The sequence below is a fragment of the Carassius carassius genome, chromosome 41, assembly GCF_963082965.1.
Source record: "Carassius carassius chromosome 41, fCarCar2.1, whole genome shotgun sequence".
In the NCBI taxonomy this organism is placed as follows: domain Eukaryota; kingdom Metazoa; phylum Chordata; class Actinopteri; order Cypriniformes; family Cyprinidae; genus Carassius; species Carassius carassius.
Window position 1 is genome coordinate 15577807 of NC_081795.1, and position 11158 is coordinate 15588964.

Below are 11158 nucleotides of genomic sequence, written 5' to 3' on the forward strand. Positions count from 1 at the left end.
AAGACTGGACGTCGATCTGTCAGAGATTGTGGCATGTTGAATGCGTGTAGCTATTGCTCTGAACTCTATATATAGTATCAGAGAAGTGCAACAAAGCACAACAATAGCAGTAGTGAATGAGGAAGTGACTGATTCCCTGTAGCTCTTAAATCCAAAAACATAAATGGCATAAAAAAGGTTTGAATTCCTTTCAGACTGATGGACATTTAAAATGACTTTAAATAAACTAACAATTGTGCTTCATTATTTTTGTTTTTTTATTGCTGAAGAGTGTTGAACATTCTTCTCCGGTGTTCTACTGTACAGATGTGAATTTATTTTCCTTCAGTCTGAGGTTTCATTGCACTTTTTGGCATGAAAGAGCTTTTATATTTGCTACAGTATAAACAGAACTTTTTTTATTAAAAACAATCAAGCCCTGCTCATTTAAAAAAGTAACGCAAAAGTAGTGTAACGCATTATTTTTCATAAAAAGTAACTAAGTAATGTAATTAGTAACTCGATATTGTAATACATTATTTTTTAAAAGTAACTTTCCCCAACACTGGTGACGAGACAGGAATTATGAATTAGCTGGTGACTAATAAAGAACACTAAGGGAAGACAAAATTTTGTCATTTTCCAAAACACACAATTTTAATATCGACAGCAACAACACACAATAAGAAGCAGAATGGGATGATATTTGAATGCAATTAAATGATTTTTACACAGCACAATAAAAATCACAGCAGTATTACAGACATTATATGTGTATACATGAACAAAATGCTTTCTAATGGTTATGATCGTGAGCCAAGCTTCCTTCAAACATTGATATGACAGACAAAAATCACTAAAATCCTTTTGCCACTGACTCAACTACATCCATTTCAGTTTCCCATAACTTCACATCATGACCAGGCGTTACAGGTCAAGTTTCCAGGATAAATAAAATCCTGTGCAAAGTAGCCAATCTGAACTTGTTTAATATACAACTTAAGACCAATGAGATTTCTTTGGGTGGGGCTCAAATCCAAATTTCACTATAAAATGAGTAGTTAATTAATGTACTTTAAATTACATAAACATATTACCAAGGCCAAATAAATAAAAAATTTCCCCTTAATTTGCATTTCAGTTAGAATTTGGTTAGCAAGCTTAGAAGCCATTCACACAGATTTCCTTGTGTTTAAAAACATGAGACGCAGGCAGTAGAATGAAAAAACTAAATCAAAAGCGCAAGGACTAGAGACGCGATTTAAAAAGCGGAACTTTTTTAACTCGAGTTAAAAAGAACATTATGTCATGCACAAGACACAAGTGCAACAGTCAAACACATCCACCTTGTGCATGATTAAATAGAAAGACAATGGAAAAGCATCACAGTGAAGTTGAAGAACGTGTTATGTGTGAACAGCTCCTAACAGCCTAGCATAGTGCCAACTGGTTAACCAAATATCACAATAACGCACTATTTTTATTATTTCTTTTATCAGGAATTACAAACTCCCACCAGCAGGCAGAGGATTCAGTGCAGGATTTTATTGTTGTGGATTAGATGGCTTTTGATATGTTGTCACACCTAGCTTGATCATGGTATCAGATTGGTATGAATGAATCCAACTATGTTTTAATGTCTGATTTTCTCCCCTTAATGCTGTGAACTAAAATCCCTCTATGGTTGAACTATTCTGAAATGTTGAAAACAAATATGTTATATAACACTTAAATATGAAGTGAATTTGGGTCTGGGACCATCTACACAATACTAATAGGTTCTGCTCTGAAACCCACACAATAAATTAGCGAATGCATGATAGATCACATTTCATAACTGGCACATCACGAGCAGTTGAGCAGCAGCTGCTGCTCCCTTTTTACCAGAATACACAATGGCTACATCTTTTCTACTTTTCATTGGCTATCATTTGCCTCAGTGTCTTGTCCATTCATAAGACCAGCGGCTGAGCAGGTTATTTACTTCATTAGTATGTTCATACTACCAAACAGGAAGTCAGATAGTGCCAGATGAACAGGTTTGGCAGTCAACAGCAAGTTTGACTTCTGAAGTCAGTGTCTTTTCCTAGTCCAAAATTATTTTATAGTCAACATTGACTGCAAGTACAAAGTCCCAGTGGCATTCAGTGGTCCAGGTCGTTCTCGTTTTTCACAGAGGAGAAAATGAGGCCGTCGATGTTCTCCAGATCTGCTGGATAGACCTGATTCTCATTCACCATCTGACTGAAGTGCACGTCGTTTATAGACGACATGTTCATCATCGGTTGGTTGACGTTCAATTTCATATCTGTGCTATCTAACCCAAAGTTGAGATCGCCAGGAAAAAACAACTGATTAAGAAGCTGGTCTGAACCTTGCTGAGCCAAGCATTTGGTAATGCCTTGGAGGACAGTATCTAAAGTGTCCTGGTCCATGCTAACACAACCGTCCTCTTGTTTGAAGTCTTCATTATAATGAATTCCCTCCATAACCTGGGATGGCATGTGGGCGCCTGCATCCATAACAGGGATGGCCATGGAAGCACTGGGAATGTTAAAATCGGGAGGGTTGTAGAATGGGTTTTCAAAATGCTGTGGCATGCTGAGTTCATTCACAGTGTCTTGATCTGAGAGAGGAGGGAAGTAAAAACATTAATGTAGTCAAAGTTTGATAGAACATTAGGGTAATTTTATTTTACAAACATCCTTACCTTGAGGAACGCTGCATGGCTCACTGAACTTAACATCAGATTTCATTTTCCTCTTGCGGTTCACTTCGTAGGGATCTGCAGATCAAAAGTGCAACTCAGATTAACCTTCCTTTAATGTTACAGGGTGAGAGAAGCATGTGATGGGGCTGACTAAAATGGCACTGATTGTAACAGAATGGTTTGTGTTCGGTGACAACAGAAGACCTATTATAAAGCATCTCAGTTTCCTCATGCATACTTTCAGTTTAAACTATTATAATGCTGCTATTTATAATGAAAAACTGACATGGGGACACACCCTATTTTTATAATATTTTAGAAACTAGCAATAGAAAAGCTGATTCATTTCTGGGATGTGAGGCGTTTTGCTTCAGTTAACCGTTCTACTGGTCTTCTTTTGTATGAAATCACTTTTAAACTAAAGCAACCTGAATGTGCCACATATTTAACATTTTTAGGACCATTAAACCTTTTTTATTTATTTATTTCTATACTTTTCTTCAGGACGGATGCACTAAATGGATTATAAATGTTGATAAAGAATCAAGACTTTTCCATTGCTGTTTCAAATGCTGTTCTTTTGAACTTTGTTTCTTTAAAGAATCCTGGAATAAATGCATTGTGCAAATCAAGCATATAGTAATATGATTTCTAAAAGGATCACGTGACACTTAAGACTGGAGTAATGATGCTGGAAATTCAACTTTGCCATCACAGGAATAAACAGCATTTTAAAATATATTAAAATAGAGTTATTTTATTTATTATATAATGCAGTCTTCTCTCAAAACTCTGACACCAAATTTTTGAATGGATGGATATATTTACATTGTAGAGGATTTATTTAATTTGATTTACTTTTTTTATACACTATAATCCGTTCATCTATCCATTCTTCAAACTGCCTCTCTAACAGCATAATATTTGATTCATTTAAGATTTATAATATTTGTATCTTTTGATTTTAGAGTGAAATAAACCCCAGATATTCCCTCACATCTGTCACCTTATGTTATCTAATAATCTTGTCTTTATGGTGTCTGATAACTCACCTGCGTTGTCTGGAACATACGTGAAATTGACCGGCTCGCTGTCCATCCGGTCAGACATGCGGCGTAGACACACGCTGACCTCCACCTCCTTGGTTATATTCTGCTCCCTGAAGGGTGGGGACTTGAAGACGATGGCGATTTGTCGATGGACATCAGTCTGAGCAAACTCCGCCTTGGCCTCCCAGTCGTCCTTGCTGAAGATTATCTCAATGTCATCTATGGAGGTTTCCAGATACACACATGAGTTATTTCAGCCCAACTGTATTGGCAAAATTAGATGCTGTGAACTAAATATGAGTCCAGTTACCTTTCTGCACTTTGTCACAAAGCATGTAAATTTCAGTCTTTCCTGTGCAGGGGCCTCTGACAACATTAAGCCGATTGATCTTCAGCTCTGCTGTTGTGGTCGCCTCTAATCAGACAAATAGAAACAATCCAAACATTATCTACCAGAACTCTGTGTACTTGAGTAGAGTAAGTTTCTGGCCCAACATATATCTTGCTCTTACTCTTGTCATAAATGGGGGTGGTAACCACAGGGGCGAGGGGAATTCGGTCTCCATCCTTTCGTTCCAGCTCACACTGAAAACACAGTCTCACCACGTTCATATCCATGTCCTCGATGCTCTTAGAGTGACCCGCTGGTGGAGAACAAGCCAAAAACATTCAACAAATGCCCATACTCTGCTACAGTGGAATAGTTTTAATAGAACCTGCTACAAAACCGAATGCGCTGCTTATGGAGGAATCATAGGTATTCAAAGAATTCAGAACAGAGTCATTTGGTCTGCAATATCATTCAACAACTCACTGTTAAACGGATCAATATTCTTATTCCTCCTCTTCTGCAGTGAGGCATCAAGTTCCTTCCTCCGCACACATTGGATGCCCAGATTCGCAAAGCTGGAAAACACAAACATACTCAGGCAGGAAATAACATTTTTACTCTCCGATCATGTTCTACTGACCATACTGTCCCATATTGCCCAAAACATTGACGTTATCAGAAACAAACCCGTGTCGACGAGCGCTGTGGGGATTGATGTGGATGACACAGATGCCATCCGCACAGTCTTTCCCGACTAAGCAGTGTGGATGTGGGCGGTATGGGATGTCCTTTGTCACAAGAGACACTGTGACCATCACTTTCTTGATATTATCAATGGGGCCTTGAATCTAAAACAGGTGAAAAGATAAAATGCAGTTTTACTTTTGCTTTCATAACACTGCTGAAATCGGTTCTTTGTGGTAGCATTGTTGAAACAGGCTCGTGTGTTGAAAGAACCCATTTATGGTCATTACACAATGGCAAAAAAGAGTGGTGAACATGTTTGTTTGTGTGCCCACACGTCGCACACCTCCCCAGGGAACTTTCACTTTTAACTGCAATTTGCAAAAAAGTTGATGGGGGATGCCCCACTGTTATGGGATAGTCGGTGCATTCCAGACACGCCCACTGAACCAACTAAGGAGGGCAAATCAATTTCTATTTCATGTAAGTGGAAAAATATGACACAACGGAAATGAAATGGAGTTTCACAAGGTTTAACTGATGAATTTTTTTTAACCCTATATACCCTACTGTTTTAACAACACTGATTTCTATGGCATCTAAAAACGTGAATTGAAACGTGAATAAAACTGGGGTTTTGTTCTCCTATAGTATGAGCTTCATTTTCTTCTATATCATACTATATGAGCCAGAAAAGCCTGATATATCAAGTATGATACCCAACATAACTACTTTTTTGACGGGTTTTTTTTTTCTTCAATAAAAATTCAATTTTAAAAACGAAGCGTTTTAGAGAGTTACATTATTTAACTCCTAAAAATAGATGTTGACTCATTAATTAGCATCCATCCCAAACCTTCTTCCTCTGACTCACTTCAATGGCAGGCAGAGTCTTGCTGGAGTCAGTGCTGGAGGCTCCAAGTATGCTGCCCGCGGATCGTCCCTCACACTCATAGCGAAATCGCATGCCGCGCTCCTTTGGCTGCTCCACCACCACCAGCTCTGGCTTTTCCAGGAAGCGCTCCAGATGTTCTGTTCCAGTCTGCGGAGGATGAAGTCTGTGTTGCGGTACAGATGACTGTCCACGTCGCTGAGATGCCACTTTTTGGCCTCGCATGGAATGCATTGGTGCCATACCATCAGTGTGCGCCGTTGGGGTCTGGTCAAGGATGTATGGGTTCTGTGAAATGGGATATGCCAGCTACATTTGAAAATATGAAGAAAATAAATGGTGCTAATCTGTAGAAAAGTTCATTGGTATGCAGTTGCAAATATTTCTGAATCACTTTTAGTAAAATGCTATACAGTATCTATAGTGTCCTGAAGGTTTCCAGGGTGTTGATAAAGTGTTTTGACAGATTTTTAGCACATCCATCGTTCAATTGCATGGTTGCCAAGGTTGTGCAATTTGCTATGTTCTAAAGAGTTTTTAACAGATAGTTCACACCAAGAAAAATAACAAAGATGACTCTAACAATAACTTTATTAATATCCAAATAAATGCACAATTATGCAATTTATCGTAAGCATGTGTTGCCGCTTTGTTGTGTGCCACTTTAATTGATGTAGCTCTTTAAAGTCGGGTGAATTTTTATTAGCTTCATTGTTGTTGTTTATTAAAAAAGTGATTCCAAAAAGTGATCCTAATGATAAAATTCCTCTGGGTCATTATTGGCATAGTTATCAATATAGTTATAGAATGAATATTAAAACTTTGGCAGCTGGATTTTCAGATAACAAATAAATGAACAAACAATTGAATAGAGCAAGAGACAAAATATTTCAACAAAAAGATAAATGAAGCTCCGCAAAAAGGGTTTACATGTTTAAGTTTTTTTTTTTAAAGGCATGCCAGTCAGTGAATTATTTATTTTCAAACCCCCACGTAATGAAGCAGCAGCACAAAGAATTCAGAAAACCACATTGGCTTGTTTTACTACGCTGGAATCACACGTTCCCTCTCTGACTTTTCCAGTATTTGAAATCATTAATGGAAAGACAAATGATTCATCTTCAGCTCACTCTCTGCATTTAAAAATCTATGCCACCACAAAAAAAACAAACAAAACAAAAAAAAAAACTGCAAGAGAGAAAGAGAAAGTGAGCGTGTGGTAAAAGAGGGAGAAAGAGAGTGAGTAACAGTTGGTTTGACACATGCAGATATTGAACACAAAGAGCACAATTATAATAACAGAGGAATAAAAAGTATCAGATTGTTGCATTTTTGAGAAGACAACAGACAAACACCAAGTCTGGACATGCCTGAGGATGGACCAGATCGCTTACACAAAGAGCCGCTGAGAAGAGCCAGAAGAAGCATGGTGAAGAAACAGGAAGCTCACATAACTGGACGAAATATCAGCCAATGAGAAAGAGAGAAGCAGAGAGGAGGGTATGTGCCTGACTCTCTTTTGTATAGGGGAGAGAAGCATTAGCAGAGAGAACGCTAACTGAATGTAGGCATCGAATTACAATCACCCTTCTGAGAGTAAAAAGAAGCCTGATGTCATGAATAACAAGTTTCGTTATCTACTGAAAAAACAAATGTTTAATGTTAGAGCAAATACAATCTGCATCACTCGTGTCCATAGCACAAACAATGCAGGATGAGTTACGCATCTAATAGTGTTAGTGTTAAAGTGATTGTTCACCCAAAAATTTATATTGTAATCTAAACCTAAAATGACATTCTGGAACACACAGGAAGATATTTTGAGAAATGTCTCTGTGTTTGGAAGTCATCGGGTTACCAGCATTCTTCAATATATCCAGATCTTCTGTTCCACAGAAGAAAGTAATTCATATAGGTTTGGAACGACATGACGGTGAGTGAATGATGATCTTCATCTTTGGGTGAACTATCTTTTTAAGGGTTTCAGAAAAGTATGTACAGTAATATTAGTAATGCCTGCCTGCTTTAGCAGCTGATACAACAACTGCTCTTTTGGTTCAATTTAGTGTGACAGCAGAAAGACTCACATGTGGAGCTGCTCCTCTGGAGACCAGCACCGGTGCGCTTCTCCTGCCTCTAGACGGAAGACCAGCTGGCTGGACGTCCTGGTCCACCGGTGGAGGAGGAGGACCAGGGAGCGTTACGGTCCGCTCTTTGACCGTTTTCTCCGTGAGGTACTCATCTATAATATCTGAGGGACAGTTTTAATCAATATAAACAAAAGCTCTAGTTAAAGACATCACATTTTAAAAAATATTCCCCGTCCCCCATGTAACACAAAATCAGATGTTAGGCAGAATGGCAATATTGTGTACTTTCACTGCATGGAAAAACAACATGGTGACTGCTGGACTGCAAACATCTCCTTTTGTGTTCCATGGGAAGTCACTGGGTTTTAAAGGTGACTAAATAATGACCAAATGTTTTGTTGAACTATCCCTTAAAAACTGTAAAACATGCAATGTATGAAAAAGAAACAATGTGGACAACCAAGGTGACGTCACACCTGCACTCACCTAGATAAAGGTCTGCTGATGGGAGGCATGATGGGAGAAATAGAGAGAAAACCAGTTAAACATGCGCATTTCCGGAAAACGAAACTGAAAGCTACTTTTTATTTGTTTATTTAACACAAAACGAGCAGTTGATGACAACGTCGTTTGATAAACGTGTCTGCGGCAGCTCGACTTTATTATCAGCTAATAAACAAATGCGCTAAAACGAGTCATGAAACATATCATATGATAAACATACTTCTCAACAGATACTAAACATCCTAAAATATTACTTTTTTGCGACAGTAAAACAGGAAAGACATTCGCGGGCCTGTATTATTGTTTCAACACAGGCCTGTAACTTTAGAAAACACCCACTTCTCTAAGAAAACAACTTAGTTTTGATGACCCTGTGGACTTTTGTGTCATAAAACGTAATATAAAGTGGTGTGGTGATATCTGCCGTTCGAGTTTAGTGCATAATGGGTACATAATGTATCGCTAAGGAGTAAAGTGGAGCAAATATTCCTAAAACCTGCTGAATCAGAGACAACAGGGCCGAGGTGAACGAGTGAGAACTGAACTGACCTCCCGCTGTTCCGTTCCGAGCGCTCATGTTTCTCATTGCTGGGACGATGATGATGATGATGATGAACAAGAAGAAGAAGAATGATTTAAAAAGAGTATCTTGGTTCCTACACGCTCTTGTGTTGAATCGCAATCCTCCTAAACAGCGATCAGATCATCAGTCCGGCGTTATGGACTCATTTCCGGGTGCTTTGCCTGTTTTTTTTTTTTTTTTGGAAGCCTGAATTTAACGGAACCTTTTCTTGAAAAGAAATCCCGAAAGAAAATGAGAGACCGCCTTAGCTGTTGCTCAGCCACTAAACGACTGTGACATGACAAACAGAAACACCTTCGCTGCGTATTTCTTCCACCCTTTTTTTTCTGGGTACTAAAGGTCTGATCGGGTGGGTGGAAATCCCCTTACGTCACAACTGGGGAAACCCCAAGATTCATCACCATGACAACGACTAACAACAGGTGAGTTTCAAGAAAGCGCAACAATAACAGGTAACTTACACACACAAAAACAGCCTAAAATAACCGATATGACCAAGTAATAATAGATAGTAATAAATAAATTCCATTATATAAAATCGAAATAAAATGTACGACTGGATGTTTATTGGTTATATATATATATATATATATATATATATATATATATATATATATAATAACAATTGTAATTATAATATTTTTATTTTATATAAGCTACACACACACACACATATATACATACATATTAGGGCTGCTCTATTATGAAAAAAATCATAATTGTCTATCCCTTGAAATTGTTATTGCGATTATTAATTACGATTATCATGATTTGCATTGAATGATGTTTATACCTTTGTTTTTTTTTTCTTGCAACTGCATGCCGTATTTTTATATGAAAATAAACAAGCTGAAAACACTCTAACTGAAAAAACTTAAGTGCTTTTCTATTAAGAGTAGTAAGCCTCAAATGTCAAATATACATCGGACTGGTTTCTTCTTTAAATTAAATTTATTTAAAAAAAAAAGTAAAATGATGAATGGTATTATAATGTTATACTAAAACATTGGTGGGGGGACTCAAGATAACACGTAGAAAAAAACATCTTAAGCGTGCAGAATGACATAAGTGAACTTTAAACGATTTATTGCCACTTTGAATGATTACGTAATTATGGCATCCGTAATTGTAATCGCGATTCATATGAAATATGATTAATTGTGCAGTCCTAATACATTAACATATATAAACGGAGTACTTGTTTGGAGAGTGAGCGGTCTGATATGATCACGTGATCTCTAGTAAATGGGTGTAATGAGCATAGACATCATATATTATATGCTGTCTATGGTAATGAGGGCACACCGAGCTTTTGGTTTCAGCGTTGCGTCAGCCTTAGATAATACAGCATTAGTAAGACAGAAAAGAGATTTACATCTGAGCCGCGAATCACTCGGGTGATTTACAGTACTGGTTAAACTCCATTGTTTTATTTAAAAGGTTGGCTTATGTAAATATGCCGCCTACACACCGAGAGCACAGTACAAATTTCAAATCATTAAACATACAAATTAAACGCCTGACATTTTGCCCGTGATAGTCATATGACGGACGTGCATAAAACGAGCACGTGAATTCTCCCACGCGAAGCAGAGACCCAAATTTAGCAGACAGCTGTTTTGGGTTCACGTCACGGTTACCATGCACTATGGGATTTTGGGCTGGGGTTTTGCACGCGCAGAAGCCCACTGTCCAAATCTGCACGCTGCGTGTGCCCATAAACATGTTTCACGGTAAAATCGCGGAGAATTCGGTCTGGTGTTTAGAGGCACATACTTTGACGAGGCTGTTGCTGTAAAGAAAGTGAGTTTTCAGATGTGTGAAAAACAAACTGACCTAGAGGCAAAGTTTGGGGCTGAACTCAATGCGGCGAACCTGCACCATCAAAACATCGTGCGCGTGATCGCGACTACCACGTGCACTCCTACGCACCGCAGTACCAAAGACAACATTGGGACTATTATAAGTTCGCCGCCGTGTTAAACCTACAGCAGGCTATTTACGGACTCACGGACCCTTTGCCTGTGGACAAGTGCGTAAAATATTAAGTGGACCTCGCACGCGCACGGCGAACTCCAATTTGATTTAAAACCTGCGAATGCTTTAGTATCAGAAAAGGGTGTTTGTAAGCTCGCAGATTTTGGGTGGTCTTTCAAACTATCAAGTAAAAGCAATACTGTGACGCACCTGAGTGGAATCAGTGGCTCGTTCCATCGCTAGGGATGTTTTTATTCAGTCTGCTCTTGGACAGAAGTGTCAAAAACTGAGCAGCCTGTGCTGAGACCCACCGCATATCTCAAATAAGAGTTTATGTTTAACTCAAAATTTATTAGTAA

The 11158-nt window shown here is 38.3% G+C and overlaps 2 protein-coding genes across 3 annotated transcripts in view; one reads left to right on the plus strand and one right to left on the minus strand.

The window, feature by feature from the left end:
• Nucleotides 1-609: 609 nt before the first annotated feature.
• LOC132122851 (transcription factor RelB-like) lies at nt 610-9192 on the minus strand. The gene is made up of 11 exons (XM_059533331.1): nt 8789-9192; nt 8222-8236; nt 7733-7896; nt 5628-5933; nt 4757-4917; nt 4553-4644; nt 4251-4382; nt 4049-4153; nt 3742-3957; nt 2690-2764; nt 610-2605 (listed from the first exon to the last, which is right to left on the minus strand). Exons 1-11 carry the CDS (start codon nt 8823-8825, stop codon nt 2124-2126), a joined length of 1785 nt encoding a protein of 594 aa, XP_059389314.1. The 5' UTR covers nt 8826-9192; the 3' UTR covers nt 610-2123.
• LOC132122852 (uncharacterized) overlaps nt 9121-11158 on the plus strand; it is a 29460-nt gene continuing 27422 nt past the window's right edge. Inside the window, exon 1 of one of the 2 annotated variants that reach the window (XM_059533332.1) lies at nt 9121-9244. In XM_059533332.1, coding sequence (XP_059389315.1) covers nt 9225-9244 — 20 coding nt within the window. In that variant the 5' untranslated portion in view covers nt 9121-9224. The remainder of the gene's footprint in view (nt 9245-11158) is intronic. The other variant, XM_059533334.1, reaches the window with a different exon arrangement.

Excerpts from the sequence above, each read along its gene's own strand:
- LOC132122851 (XM_059533331.1), bottom strand. The coding sequence starts at position 8,825 with ATGAGAAACATGAGCGCTCGGAACGGAACAGCGGGAG. Across the intron at positions 4,918-5,627 it reads AGACTCTGCCTGCCATTGAA|ATTCAAGGCCCCATTGATAA; the intron begins GTGAGTCAGAGG and ends CACCTGTTTTAG. Across the intron at positions 2,606-2,689 it reads GCCATGCAGCGTTCCTCAAG|ATCAAGACACTGTGAATGAA; the intron begins GTAAGGATGTTT and ends CTCCTCTCTCAG.